Source organism: Mandrillus leucophaeus, unplaced genomic scaffold (assembly GCF_000951045.1).
Source record: "Mandrillus leucophaeus isolate KB7577 unplaced genomic scaffold, Mleu.le_1.0 Scaffold101, whole genome shotgun sequence".
Taxonomy (NCBI): domain Eukaryota; kingdom Metazoa; phylum Chordata; class Mammalia; order Primates; family Cercopithecidae; genus Mandrillus; species Mandrillus leucophaeus.
This window is the reverse complement of record NW_012098210.1, coordinates 4,289,428-4,304,910: the sequence shown is the minus strand read 5'-3', so window position 1 is coordinate 4,304,910 and position 15,483 is coordinate 4,289,428. Positions and strand designations below refer to the sequence as shown.

Here is a 15,483-nt window from a genome sequence, read left to right as displayed (position 1 = left end):
CTCAGGTCCAGTTGTTTGTAGATAACGCCTCCCCTGAGGCTCTGCAGCAACTCCAGCCTGCATAGATTTTCTTTCCTCCCCTTTGCCTCTTCCCCTCCCTCAGCATTTTATCATGTAGTTCAGCTAAGCCTCTCTCACCCAGAAAGACTTCAGAGAGAAGACTCTTTCAGAGACAAGGAGAAGAGACTTTGGGCTTGCAATGAGAGAAATCTCTTTGACTAGAAGGGGAAGTCCGTTAATAATTTTCACCTAAGTCACCTCCAGTTCCCCAGTTCTTACCAGCTTTGTGAGCCCAAGTGGGGACGTCAGTTGCCTCCAAGTACATAATGCAAAGTCTCCAGCTCCTCTCAAAATCCCACTCAGCCCACCCAGTTTCTCTGGGTTCACACCCAGTTCAGTCTATGAACTCCAGCGGAAGTATGGCTCCTGCCTGCCTCGTTGAAGGGAATGTCCCTCTGCTGCCCTCCTGTAGCAGCTGTGAGAGTGACGGCCTGCCCAGAATCTCCTCTGCTCACCTGGACTCACTGGCAGATGCAGTTCCAGGCACCATGACATCTCCCACCCAAGGCCTGACGCTCACTTCTTTTTAGCCTTGGGCCTTCTGCACCACACCGGGACACAACTCAAAAGTGAGGGAAATTCTGGCCCTCAGGGAATCTGTCCATCCGTGGGGGGTAGGAATTGATGGCTGCTGTGAACAACCATGAGGCATGTTCCACACGGTCTGCAGATCAACTGGAGTGAGCCCCAGTGGCACCCTGCTTGTTAGCATACCATGTATGGGCCCTTCTCCCTTCCCTGTCTCACTTCCCCTCCATCTGTGTGTGCTTCCTGGGATCCGCTCCCAATAAACTACCTGCACTCAGGTCTTTGTCTGGGAGTCTCCTCGGGAGAAATGCAAACTAAGACAACTCCCCATAGTACTCTGTTGCACTGTTTTCTAAGCACCCACTGTCTCCCTGGGGACCACATGTACATCCCCAGAGAAAGCTCCTACTCTGCTGAGGGTGGTCAGGACTTGGAGTTACTACAACGACATCTGTGGGTTGCCAAATCTGTGTGGAAGTAACCATGCCTTAACTCATCTCAGAGGATTCCATGAAAGTCCCAGCGGGCAGATGGTCCCAGGGGTCTGTTTGCTCCATTGAATAGGGCAGGCATGGTCCACAAGCGGGGAAGCCTCTAGCTGAAGTTGGTAAGTATGCACTACCCCAAAGAATGTGTCCAGGGTATGTAACTGGCCACCCCATCATCTCCCCTCCTCAAGCAACAGAGCTTCTTTTGCCTCCATATCTGGAGGTTGCCCTGACCATGTAGAACATCTGCTCAATCGCAGCCCCTCCCCAGGGGGAAAGCGAACAGCTGGCTCTCCTGCCTTTGATCATGCGGGAAGAGATGCTAAGAGGTGGGGAGAGTGGGGTCAGTTCCACTTAAGGTAGGAAAGACAGAATCACAGAATGTCACCACCAGAAAGGGTCTGAAGTTCATTTACCCACAAATTTTTAATTGGCAGCATTGTGGACTGTGTTCAGTCTGAGACAGGTTCTCTTTGGCCAAAACAAGATTTTTGCTTTAACAAACCCAAAGAGTATTTTTAAAGTTCTCAAATTCCAGATTCTCTTGAAAACAATGGGAAGCTCTGACAAAGTGAAGTCCATGTTCCCACTTGCCAGTAATCCGCTAGCTGGGGTTTAACGACGGGAAACACCTTTTCAGGCCTTCAGAGTCCTGCCACAGGTTCAATCCTGTACGCCCAGAGCTTCCTGGGCACCAGTCATTTGAATGGGCAGTTCCTGTGTTTAACCAGGGAGGTCGTGGGAGGAGGAGTTCGAACCTGTTAGAAGCAAAGTAAAGGGCTCCGGACTCTCCGGACAGATAGGCTGAGGCACTCCTGGGATTGTCTTTGCAGGGCCATGGGATCTGATAGTGGTGGTCGTCGCAAAGTTTGGGTGAAGACTTCAGGGACTTTGAGCAGGGCAAACTGCCCCCATCCCCAGCTTCCTCCTGGGGGCCTCCTCCTTCATCGCCATCCCCAAAGGAACACGCCGCATTTGTCGGAGCCGGGCTTTCCTTGAAAGGGTCACCTTCAAGTGGGAGCGGACGCTGGCACTGGGCACCTCCGGAGGACAGGACTCTCCGCTCCTGCGCGCGCGACCCGGGTGCGGTACCACAGCTGGCGGCAGAGGGCGGTGCTCCCTGTTCCAAAGCGCACGGTCGAAACCCGGCTACTGTGGTCCGATCCAGACGGGATGCGAAGGCGCTGAAATCCCTGCCAGGGGAGGGCCCCGCTGCCCGGGGACTCGCGTCAGCGTGGCCGGACCTACGGTGCCCGCGCCCTGGACGCACCAGCCCGAGAGCACGCAGTGGGGTGCGGGAGCTGGGCACCCACCCTCGGCCTCGAGTAGGAGGCAGGCGGGGACCCCGGGGCGGAGTCCAGCGCGGGGTGGGGTGCACAGGTCTGAGACGCCGGGAAGAGCTGTGGGGGCGGAGCGCCAACTCCAGCTGGAACCCAGAGACCGCCACACGCCGGAGGAGCGCGCCGGGCGGAGGGAAAAAGAGGGACATCCCCCACGCAGCGGCTCTGCAAGTGCAAGTCCGGGTCCTCGAGGCGCAAACCGAGTGGCCTGCCCGCGCCCAACCACCCTGTGACCCTCGATCCGGCTTCCGGAGCCTCAAAGCGCACAGAAAGGAGGCGCCGAGGCAGGTAAGGGCTTAGATCCTTGCAGTCCCGGGACTCATTCGGTGCGGTGGGGGAGTCGCTAGGACAAGGGCCTCCGACGCCCACTTTTTTCTCGGGCATTCTGGCTGTTTGCCTCCCGCCACTCTCGGGGCTGGCTTGAAGCAGGCGAGTTGGTTTCAGGCAATCCCCTCTGGGCCCTCTAGAACGGGGTAGGGGACGGTAAGCGGAGTCTGTGGTGTGCGGGCGCGGGCGGAGGGAGTCAGCGGGTAGCTGAGCTCGAGGGCGAGCTCCAAAGTGCAGCGCAGGGCGCAGGTAGAGGGGCACCTTCCTGAAAGGTGAGCAGAAAACAGCAAGCGTCCGTGGGGAAATTCCCGCGCACCGCATCCTCCACCCACCCGCCGTTTTCTTCCAGCCAGGAGGTCCCACAGCCTTTGCTTCTCGAGCCTGAATTTTTGGCTTGATTCCTGTCCTAGCCAGGATGTCGCCTCTAGACACCGACCGCGCGGCCGCGTTGATGGGGCGGGAAGGGGGCTGCTGGAACGGGTTGCTCCCGGGCGGAGAGTGCAATCTACGAAAATGCGGCCTGAATCTGTCCCAGCCCGGGCGCGCGCCCTCTCATCTTGGGTTAGGGGACTAGAAAGCCGAGGAGGGATAGGACTCCCAATTCTTGGTCCCAGGCTGGGCAAAGGCTGCAGGGATTGGTCGCATGAGACGGAGGGGCGACCTGGAGGGAAGACAGCTCCGGGTGTGGACGCCACTGAGATTTGCACCTCGCCTCTTGGAGGTTTTCACCTTGGGAAAGCAGCTGGCGGGCGCACCCCAGGTTAGAATGTCTTTTGCTGGCGCGCAGTTCCTGTCCCTCGGCGTTCTCCTCCCCTCGCAGGAGTGGACCAAACGCGTTGTTCAGTTGGGACCCAGCATCCCGCGGCGCCCACATGTGAAGTCGTTTCCAGGTGTGCTGAGAGGCGAGGGGAAGGCCACTAACAGTTGGACAGCCAGGGCCCCCTTTCTATAGGTGTTGGGGTCTGAGCTCTTTTTCCAACCCTTCGGTGAAGCCTTGTACCCTGCGGTGCCCTATCTCCTGCGGGCTCAGGGCTTCAGGGACTATTTTCCCTGTTTTGAGACCTTGGTGACAGGACATGGTGCCTTTCAGGCAGGGTTGACTCTGGGTGGAGAACTAGGGCCAAGTGAAGGAGGTCAGGGAGCAGATCCAAAGTTGGAGTAGGGTGGGAAGGGCGGCAGAAGATTTCTTTCTCAAGCTGGTTCCCAAAGAACAGGGGAGCAGCGGGGGAATTCCCCTCCCCCACCCCATCCCAGCCTCCTCCACCCCATCCCAGCCTCCTCCACCTACAGCTTCCTGGTCATGCACTCAACAGATTCCTGTCCAGCCCCCGCTATGTACCAGGTGCTGGACTGGGCAGCAGGAATTTGGTTTACAAGAAGATTAGGACTCCGAGAGCATACATCACTGGCCCAGGGTGACTCAGTCTGTCCATGTGAAAATGAACTTGGTGATTTCCAAGTCTATGGCTTGGTTAGTACAGAGGGAGTGGTGTCCTGCTTTGGAGAGAAGACCCCGCAGCATCCTGGCCCTCCTGCTTCATTGTCCCTGGCCAACAGGTGCCACGACATTGTGACAGCTGTAGGAGCCTGGCCAGCTCCTGGGAGCAGCCTTGGAAACATTCCAGAAGCCCCTGTGGGAGCTGATGTGTTGGGACTGGAGGATGTGACTGGGCAGACCAACAGGCTCTGGCCCCTGGGCAAAGGGCAAAGGTGCACATTCTTCTTGAGAGTTTTGGAGAGTCCGATCCATCCTATGCCATCCTTCCCGACAGGTGGGCAGCCCCTGAGGGTTTCCCAACTTCCGGATCTCAGGTCTCCTTTCCCGGCATCCTGGGTAGTTCCATCTGGTTAGGCGGTGGGTCTGGTTGGCCTATACTTGGGGAACTCAGGGAATGTGACCAGATGTTCTCCTGCATGTTGTCCACTGGTTGTGCCTCCTTCCAGGATCCAGGATGGCGAGTCAACTCTCCCCAAGGATTTGGGCAGGGTGCTAGGCTCACTGACCCTGAAAGAGCAGAAGGTCTGGACCCCCACCCCTTGCACCTCCCTCACACCGCTTTTCTTGTGGACATCACCATGGCAGCCCAGAATGGAAATACCAGTTTTGCACCCAACTTTAATCCACCCCAAGACCATGCCTCCTCCCTCTCCTTTAACTTCAGTTATGGTGATTACGACCTCCCTATGGATGAGGATGAGGACATGACCAAGACCAGGACCTTCTTCGCAGCCAAGATCGTCATTGGCATTGCACTGGCAGGCATCATGCTGGTCTGTGGCATTGGTAACTTTGTCTTTATCACTGCCCTCACCCGCTATAAGAAGTTGCGCAACCTCACCAATCTGCTCATTGCCAATCTGGCCATCTCTGACTTCCTGGTGGCCATCATCTGCTGCCCCTTTGAGATGGACTATTACGTGGTAAGGCAGCTCTCTTGGGAGCATGGCCACGTGCTCTGTGCCTCCGTCAACTACCTGCGCACTGTCTCCCTGTACGTCTCCACCAATGCCTTGCTGGCCATCGCCATTGACAGGTGAGGATGGTGGGTGGGGTGAGTGATGGGGCTGGGCCCGGCTGTCTCTTTCCTCACTTAGGCTCTGAGAGGCTGGCATTGCTCCAGAGAGGAATGCTCACCAGTCTTTGGAGGGCACGAGGAGGTCTTGTTTCTTCACTTGTGTTCTCTTCCCCCAGATATGAGCAAGACTGAGGCTGCTGAGTGGCCCATCTCTGGGCCATGCCCCCAGATACCACATGTGCTTCAGATACAGGCAGGCCACATGACTGTGTGGCATCAACACAAAGGGAAAGCAAAAACGGCAGGCAGCTACTACCTAGAAGCCACATGAGAGTTAACTAGGGCAGCTTCCAGTCAGGAGAACACATACCAAGCTTTTCCTGTAGCCACCCTCCAGGTGGAGATGTGAAACATTTCCATCACCTGCAGCTGTGCTCCTCACCAGTCAATCCTCCCCCACCAGGCAACCACCAATGTGATTTCTATCATTACAGTTCAGTTTCACCTGTTCTTTAACATCATAAAAAAGAAATCATACCGTATGTGCTGTTGTTTCTGATAGACTTTGTTGCAGAGCTTATTTTAAAATGAGATAACAGGGTTTGTTTGTGCAAAAGAGGAAAGGACACACTTGCTTTTGCTTTTCTGCATATGTTGGTGTGCTCATTTGCATACATTTGCATAAGATATTCCAGAAATCCTTGCTCTATTTTATTTTTTCCTTTCCTTTATGTATTTATTATTTTATTTTTTGCTTTTATTATTGTTAATTGACACATATAATTGTAAATACTTATGGGGTACAGAGTGATATTTCTATGCATGTATACAATGTGTAATGATCAAGGTAATTAGCATATCCATCACCTCAAACGTTTATCATTACTTTGTGTTGGAAACATTCAAAATCCACTCTTCTGGCTATTTGGAAATTATATAATAAATTGTGTTCATTATATTCACCCTATAGTGCTGTAGAACACTAGAACTTACTCCTCATCACCAACCCTTGCTCTATTTTAAATTTTAAAGTAAAATGTATAATAGCAGTTTATGACAAACCTTACACACGTTTTGTTTATGTGAACAGTTGCAGGCCGGCATCGGGCCATCACTGGCTCTGTTCGAGGGGGCAGTGGTCACCTTCTCATGTTTCTCCAGTTGTGTTCTGCTCCGCCAGATATGAGCAAGACTGAGGCTGCTGAGTGGCCCATCTGTGGGCCATGCCCCCAGATACCACATGTGCTTCAGATACAGGCATGCCAGGTGACAGTGTTGCTGTCTCTTGGTTGTGTCTCTTGGTTGCTGTCCGCCATTGTAAGCTGTGCTCATTAGGATGATCTGCTTAGTCATCCTTTTTCCTTTCATCTTTTCAACTCTTAAATTTTTCCCCTGTTCTCAGTGCTGCTTAGGTTTGTTCTCTTTAATCAACCAGTTTAATATTTTTCATTTTGGTAATAAAATACACAGACGGGTGTAGGAAGCATCCTTCTTCCTTTGTATAATATGATTCCTACAGGAAAAACGATTTTACTACAACTCTGAGGCTCTCCAGCCCCGAAACCAGCCCTTATGAAATGTGTACCTATCAACCAACTGCACAAAATTCTCCAGGGAAAATGGTGCAAAGTATCATTTGATAGAAAGATACAAAGTTAGCCCGGGCGCGGCAGCTGATGTCTGTAATCCCAGCACTTTGGGAGGCTGGGGTGGGCAGATCACCTGAGGTCAGGAGTTTGAGAACAGCCTGGCCAGCATAGTGAAACCCTGTCTCTACTAAAAACACAAAAATTTGCTGGACATGGTGGCGGGTGCCTGTAATCCCAGCTACTTGGGAGGCTGAAGCAGGAGAATCGCTTGAACCTGGGAGGCGGAGGTTGCCGTGAGCCAGGACTGCGCCATTGCACTCCAGCCTGGGAAACTCTGTCTCAGAAAAAAAAGAAAAGAAAAGAAAAGAAAGATACAAAGTCAGATTCCTGGGCTCCACCCCACCCTCTTGAATGGGAATCCCTTGGGTGAGGTCCCAGGAATCTGCATTTTTATCTAATTCCTCAAGTGATTCTGATGCTCACTAAAGTGAGAGTGTATTAGTCAGGGTTCACTAGAGGGACAGAACTAATGGAATATATATACGTGTGTATACATATTCCATATATATATATATGGGAGTTTATTAAGTATTAACTCACGTGATCACAATAGGCCATCTGCAGGCTGAGAAGCAAGGAGAGCCAGTCCGAGTTCCAAAACTGAAGAACTTGAAGTCCAATCTTTGAGGGCAGGAAGCATCCAGCTTGGGAGAAAGATGTAGGCTGGGAGGCTAGGTCAGTCTCTCTCTTCACATTTTTCTGACTGCTTATATTCTAGACAAGCTGGCAGTTGATCAGATTATGCCCACCCAGATTAAGGGTAGGTCTGCCTTTCCCAGCCCACTGACTCAAATATTAATCTCCTTTGGCAATGCCCTCACAGACATACCCAGGATCAATACTTTGTATCCTTCAATCCAATCAAGGTGACACTCAATATTAACCATCACCGAGAGTAAGTACTGTTCCTATCCCGCCTTGTCCCACTGAAACCTTTGTCTTTATAATGCTGGTTTGGTTTGGTTTCGTTTTTTGTGACACTGGAGTTTCTTGGGAAACAATTGCCTTGTTGCAACACCACAGACAACAGAGTGAGTCCTTTTACACCCCAAACCAACTCTGCCCCAGCCAACTTCCCAGCACCATCAGCAGCTCCATCATTCTCTCGGCCATCCAACCAGGGAAAAGTTACCATCATCCTTACCCTTTCTCCCTGTCCTACCTCCACTCACCCCACCCCATGTGTTCAGCCATATACCAAGTCATGGCAGCTCTCCCTCCAGCTTCATCTCTTAGAAAGTCATACCTGGGCCATCATAATGCTCTTCTAACCTGTCTTTTCACTCCCCAGGGGCTCCTGACTGTCCCCTGAAATCCATAGTCATCCATATTAAGCATAGGAATATCACCATTGATGGATCTTCCTGAAACATTTCATTGCTTACAAAATATCTAGAAATTCAAGTGCTTACAGAATACATGTCAAATCCTGAGCCTAGCATTCCAGGGCCCTTGTAATCTGATATCAATCTTTAATTTGCTCTCTTTCTAAGCTCATGCTATGTATGGAGATACTGATAGTATTTTCCAGGAGACAATGTGTTTTAAGCACAATAATTATGTTTTCTATCTTTCTCCACAGTGCCTGGCACAGAGACTTATACCTGTGTCTTAGCTTGGGTTACTCCCAAATCAGACTCTGAGACAAAGATTTATGTGCAGATAACACCCAAGAAGTAATTAAACAAGCTTTCACTGTGGGCAACTAGAGCATATTCCTGCTGAGGGACTCATGGAGCCAGCATAGATCACAGCTCTACAGAGAGTTCTTCTAGCGGTGGGAGGTAGGAAGGAGCTGGGGTATTTATACACCAGCTCCCCGTAAGTCATTGGTGAGAGCTGCTCTGGAAATGCTGTACAGGTGGCAGGTGGTAGGACAGGGAGAAAGGGTAAGGATCCTCTTCTCCAATCAGGTTCTAAACTAATTGAAAAAAAATAAAGCAAAATGCTAAGAAAGATGGATGACCAAACTCTCACCTTTGTCCTGATGATGCATATTTTGGAGAAGGGGGCTTTTATCACTGGGCACAGCCAATCCCAGAATTAGATAGGCCTGTGTACTCTAACACACGTAGGATGGGAGAAGCACAGGCCTCCCTGTCCTACTACAAGGAAATATCAGAAGGGCCACCCAATGCTGTTTCCATATGCCACAGCCAGGTCCATCCAGAGAGGAGCCCAGAAGAGGTCCTATTTCAAGTTATAGGTACCCTAGAAGGAAAGGATTGGCCTCAAGAAACACATCCAAGCAGACAGATGAAAATAAAGACCTTGCAGATGTCCCTTTTGCCAGCAAATGAGTCATAGGAAATGATTAGCTTAAACAATGTGCAATAGCTTTCAACATCCCTTATGTATGTTTACCTTCTCAGAATAACAAAAAGCCTTAGAGGTTGTCAGTGATGTTATTAATTATCCCCACTTCACAGATGAAGAAACTAGGTCCCCCAACCAAAAGTGATTTATCCAAGTACACAGTTTGAGTCCAGGTACACGGCTGGAATCCAGGTCTTCTGAATAACTCTTAGGCCAGTGTTATTGCTTTCTGATTTGTTTGATGACAACTCTGAATTTTGGAACATCATACAATGAGGAAGATGTTATTGGAGGAAAAAGAATGAGAATTTAGGAATTAACAGCAGAATAAGGAGAAATGTGGAAATTCCCTTTGGCATGGTTTATTGAAATACTTTTCATGATGGAGCCAGATAGAGAGCTATAAAGTTATGAATTTATTCTGCATTATCTAAGGACTTTGGACTCAGTATGGGAGGCAGAATAATGTCCCTCACCCAAGAATAACCACATCCTAATCCCCAGGATCTATAAACATGTTACATTACATGCCAAAGGGGAATTAAGGTAGCAGATGGAATTAAGGTTGCTAATCAGCTGATCTTAAAATATAGAAATTATACTGGATTATCTGGGGGGGCCCAATGAAATCACAAAGATCTTTAACTGTGGAAGAGGGAGGCCGAAGAGTTTGTGTCAGTGATACAATGCAAGAAACTTGATTGGCCCTTGCTGGCTTTGAACAGGGAAGAAGTCATCAGCCCTGGAATGCTGGCATCCCTAGAAAAGGCAGCAAAAATAGATTCTCCCCATCAGCGCCTCCAGAAAGAAATGCTGCCTTGCAAACATCTTGATTTTAGCACAGTGAAAACCATGTCAAACTTCTGACCTCCAAAACCATAAGATAATACATTTGGGTTGTTTCAAGCCACTACGTTTGTGGTAATTTGTTACAAGCAGCAATAGGAGACTAATTCACTCAGTCATCACGGAGAGACAGTGATTGTGAGATGTCCCTGCCCCCATCAAGAATGGGCCTGCCCATTTGTTCCACTCTCCAGCCCTGTCAGCCTTGTACCACACAGGCAGGTCATGCAGGTTAATTTGGTAAGGCCAGGTCACATGCATGGGTGAAGAACCCCAGCAACCATTGTGCATATGAATATGCCTCAGTAGGGTGCAGCCAGTGGTTGGGATAGGATCCAGCTTCATCCTAGATCTTCAGAAAGTCAAAAGCTGGAGAGAGCCGTGCTGCTTTGGTATCTCTGATGGAATTCAATGGATCAGAGCTACTAGCAGGCAGGGGGCAGGCAAGAGAAGATAAAACAACTTTGTGGCAGAAATATTGGCAGGGACAGGAAGAAATAACGTGACAGAAGGCCTTCTTAGTCCAGTCAGAGACTTGGAAAGAATGACTAAAGGATCTGATCACAAAGGAAAGGCAAGTGGGATAGAATTTTCTACAGGGAGCATCCTGCTCTTGTTCTTACCTGACTCAAGCTCCAGGTATGAAGTACACATTCATTTCTAGGGTTCATTTGTTTCCTCCCTGTCCTTCGTGCCTCTTATCTTCATCTACCTTATCCCAAAGCATTCCTTCGCTACCCCAACCATAAGATGCTCAGAAATGATGCCAGGGCACCAAGTGTCTAAATAGGTGTCATTAAGTCTCTCTGGAAAGAAAGTATTCAATCCGCACAAATGAGCTCATTTCCCATAAAGGGCTCCAGTCTCTCTCCCAGACAGTGTGGCTCATTGGAAAGGGCAAGGGTAAATACTTATGGTGTCACGGTGACTTCACACACCTTCTCATTTGAGCACAAGATGGCCCAGGGAGGTGGGAGCATAAGCTTTGTATCAAGAGCCTGGATTCTGATCCCTGTATGATGTGAGCTTGGGCAAGGCATTTACTTTTCATTAGAGTCCCTAGATTTCACCACAAGCCCACCTTGACTCTTCGGCTCTGAAGCGCAGGATGACAGCTCATGGGAGGGGAAGCAAGTTCTTGCCCACTGTCCTGAGAAAGGCCCCCACCTCTTTCTGGGGCCACAAGCCCTTCCTTCACCTAAACCGTGAGCTATTTGGAATGAAGAGCTTTGAGAGTATTATATGTTCTTGGGCAGAATGATAAGATGGAAACCCAAGGTGGTATAATAGAATGCTTAAGAATGATAACAGGCTATAAGTATTTATTGAACACCTACTATATACAAAGTATTTTACAAAAATTACCACATTTAGTGTTCACAGTAGCCCTGCAAAGTAAGTATCATCTTATTCCAGGTTGCATTTGAGGAAATAAATCAGAGAGATTGGATAATTCTTCCCTGACCCCAAAGCCAATCCAGGGAAAAGCCAGGATTTATTCAGCCTGTTTGACCTAAAGCCTGTGCTGTTTTCACTAAAACACTCCACTATGCCAAATGATGTTGCTAAAATAAGATGAAGCTTGTTAAAGCTGGCTAACAGGTACATGAGGATTCACTGTGCCACTATGTCTGCTTTAGTGTATGTTTGGGGTTAGTTAAAAACTAATGTTTCCAAGCATTCATCATTACTACTGTTGGCTTCCCTCCCCCACTAGATATCTCGCCATTGTTCACCCCCTGAAACCACGGATGAATTATCAAACGGCCTCCTTCCTGATCGCCTTGGTCTGGATGGTGTCCATTCTCATTGCCATCCCATCAGCCTACTTTGCAACAGAAACCGTCCTCTTTATTGTCAAGAGCCAGGAGAAGATCTTCTGTGGCCAGATCTGGCCCGTGGATCAGCAGCTCTACTACAAGTCCTACTTCCTCTTCATCTTTGGTGTTGAGTTTGTGGGCCCCGTGGTCACCATGACCCTGTGCTATGCCAGGATCTCCCGGGAGCTCTGGTTCAAGGCAGTCCCTGGGTTCCAGACGGAGCAGATTCGCAAGCGGCTGCGCTGCCGCAGGAAGACGGTCCTGGTGCTCATGTGCATCCTCACAGCCTATGTGCTGTGCTGGGCACCCTTCTACGGTTTCACCATCGTTCGTGACTTCTTCCCCACCGTGTTCGTGAAGGAAAAGCACTACCTCACCGCCTTCTACGTGGTCGAGTGCATCGCCATGAGCAACAGCATGATCAACACCGTGTGCTTTGTGACAGTCAAGAACAACACCATGAAGTACTTCAAGAAGATGATGCTGCTGCATTGGCGTCCCTCCCAGCGGGGGAGCAAGTCCAGCGCCGAGCTTGACCTCAGAACCAACGGGGTGCCCGCCACAGAAGAGGTGGACTGTATCAGGCTGAAGTGACCCCCTGGTGTCACACAACAGAAAACCCCAGTCCAGTACTCAAAGCATCACCCACCATCAACCAAGTTCATAGGCTGCATGGGAAGTGACATCTGTGTTCATGCCTCCCCCATGCCCTCAAGAAGCCCAACACTGCAAAGTCATAACATACAATGACACTAGACATGAACCAAATCAGCTGACATTTACTGACATCTGCTCGACACCTGCTGTGTCCACAATCCCAACAAGGAGATTAGACACAAGGAGCAGCAACTGACATGGACTGAACACATACTGTGTGCAAACCACACGAATGAGATTAGACAGGGACAGCAGGAGCTGACATTTACTCATTACCTACTATAATCAAAAACATTTGATTTGATTACAATCAAAAACATTTAAAAACATAACAAAATGGCAGAAGCTATTGGAGTCCCCAAGATATCTCCAGATATATAGATAGTTCACCCTCCATCTTCCCTAATTCTGTATCTTATCAGTGCAGGAATATCAAAAGGCTACAGGCCAGGCATGATGGCTTATGCCTGTAATCCCAGCACTTTGGGAGGCTAAGGCAGGTGGATCACTTGAGGTCAGGAGTTTAACCCAGACTGGCCAACATGGTGAAACCCTGTCTCTACTAAAAATATAAAATTAGCTAGGTGTGGTGGCAGGAGCCTGTAATCCCAGTTGCTTGGGAGGCTGAGGCAGGAGAATAGCTTGAACTTGGGAGTCAGAGGTTGAAGTGAGCTGAGATGGTTCCACTGCACTCCATCCAGCCTGGGTGACAGAATGAGACTGTGTCTCAGGAAAACAACAACAACAACAGCAAAATGGCTACAGAAGAAGGCCCTTAGACACAATGGAAATGTAACAATAAGTTTGGCAGTGCAGGGTTTACAGCACCATGGGAGGAGCGTTGAAGCCATCACATTGAACTTTCCCACCCACCTCCTACTGCCTCCCAGGACATTCTCTAGGGTTTCGACTTCAAGAAAAAAAAAAAAATCTTATAGTCAGCCCAGCCTTATGTGGTTATCCACAATGGTGTAATTTGAAAGGAAAGAACCTAAAAATCACTTTCCCACTGATGCTTGAAAGCTTATTTTATTTGGTCGGAGATGGGTAATCCTGAGGTGTCAATTTTTGATACCTCGGTGCAAAGGATTTCAGGGGCTCTGGAGTGAAGGGGAAAGAGGACAGAGAAAGAAGTGGAGGTTGCCACTGGCAATGAACATAATCTGTGTGGAGATTTTGCTAAGGACTGGACCACTTTCTAGAACACTCCCTCTTTTACAAAAGGAACTCTACCTGGAATCCAAAGACCTGGCTTCAGGTCCTAACTCTAAGACTCAAGTCTTAAACTCATGATGTTTTCTCTCTGTGTCTCAGTTTTGCTTTAATGAAGTGGCGATGATGAAAATACCTGCCCTTCCTACCTTGCAAGACTGTTGGGAGAGCCCATTGAGGCCATGGTTTGTGAATGTGCTTTTCAACTGTGCACATGATAAGAATGGAGAAGCGATATTGAACAGTTTATTTGGAGGGAGTTTATTTGGAAACCCCATCCACTGTGATTTATTAGAGAAATAGCCACACTTTTTCATCCCTGTTCTTTGGTTATAATATGGGAAGATTACAAAAGACTTAGTCTTTCGAAAGACTCCTGAACTCTTCACAGTGTACCCTGTCTACAGTGGAACACAAAGGGATCCCTGTTCTTGGTTATAATCTGGGAAACTTAACCTCAGATTCTCAGTGACCCCAAGACTCTCAGCATCCCCGTGGTCTTAGAAGTGTTGACAGTCTTCCTTGCATGTTGCAGAATAGCACCCTAGTGCTGCATAAATATCACTTCTGAATCTGTTTGTATTGTTATACGTTTGTGGTGACTGTATGTACACGTCTGCATTTCTTCTTGATTCATTTTGAAGTGGTAGCTATACAAATGGTACCTGGTTTGGGACTGACCCATGCATATTTGACCAATTCCTAATTTTTTATAGAGAAGGAATTGTTTGCTTGTTTGATTGTTTTTATTATTTGTTGATTTGTTTCTCTGACTGAAGGGAGAAGATCTTCTGTGGCCAGATCTGGCCCGTGGATCAGCAGCTCTACTACAAGTCCTACTTCCTCTTCATCTTTGGTGTTGAGTTTGTGGGCCCCGTGGTCACCATGACCCTGTGCTATGCCAGGATCTCCCGGGAGCTCTGGTTCAAGGCAGTCCCTGGGTTCCAGACGGAGCAGATTCGCAAGCGGCTGCGCTGCCGCAGGAAGACGGTCCTGGTGCTCATGTGCATCCTCACAGCCTATGTGCTGTGCTGGGCACCCTTCTACGGTTTCACCATCGTTCGTGACTTCTTCCCCACCGTGTTCGTGAAGGAAAAGCACTACCTCACCGCCTTCTACGTGGTCGAGTGCATCGCCATGAGCAACAGCATGATCAACACCGTGTGCTTTGTGACAGTCAAGAACAACACCATGAAGTACTTCAAGAAGATGATGCTGCTGCATTGGCGTCCCTCCCAGCGGGGGAGCAAGTCCAGCGCCGAGCTTGACCTCAGAACCAACGGGGTGCCCGCCACAGAAGAGGTGGACTGTATCAGGCTGAAGTGACCCCCTGGTGTCACACAACAGAAAACCCCAGTCCAGTACTCAAAGCATCACCCACCATCAACCAAGTTCATAGGCTGCATGGGAAGTGACATCTGTGTTCATGCCTCCCCCATGCCCTCAAGAAGCCCAACACTGCAAAGTCATAACATACAATGACACTAGACATGAACCAAATCAGCTGACATTTACTGACATCTGCTCGACACCTGCTGTGTCCACAATCCCAACAAGGAGATTAGACACAAGGAGCAGCAACTGACATGGACTGAACACATACTGTGTGCAAACCACACCAATGAGATTAGACAGGGACAGCAGGAACTGACATTTACTCATTACCTACTATAATCAAAAACATTTGATTTGATTACAATCAAAAACATTTAAAAACATAACAA

The 15,483-nt window shown here is 49.1% G+C and overlaps 2 protein-coding genes across 2 annotated transcripts; one reads left to right on the top strand and one right to left on the bottom strand.

The window, feature by feature from the left end:
* Window positions 1–1,481: 1,481 nt before the first annotated feature.
* LOC105536068 lies at window positions 1,482–3,587 on the bottom strand. The gene has a single exon (XM_011975348.1). It carries the CDS (start codon window positions 2,563–2,565, stop codon window positions 1,681–1,683), a length of 885 nt encoding a protein of 294 aa, XP_011830738.1. The 5' UTR covers window positions 2,566–3,587; the 3' UTR covers window positions 1,482–1,680.
* On the top strand, window positions 2,688–12,548 carry PROKR2 (prokineticin receptor 2). The gene is made up of 3 exons (XM_011975356.1): window positions 2,688–2,704; window positions 4,688–5,277; window positions 11,788–12,548. The coding sequence occupies exons 2-3, from the start codon at window positions 4,820–4,822 to the stop codon at window positions 12,482–12,484; spliced, it is 1,155 nt and encodes a 384-aa protein (XP_011830746.1). The 5' UTR covers window positions 2,688–2,704; window positions 4,688–4,819; the 3' UTR covers window positions 12,485–12,548.
* Window positions 12,549–15,483: the final 2,935 nt, after the last annotated feature.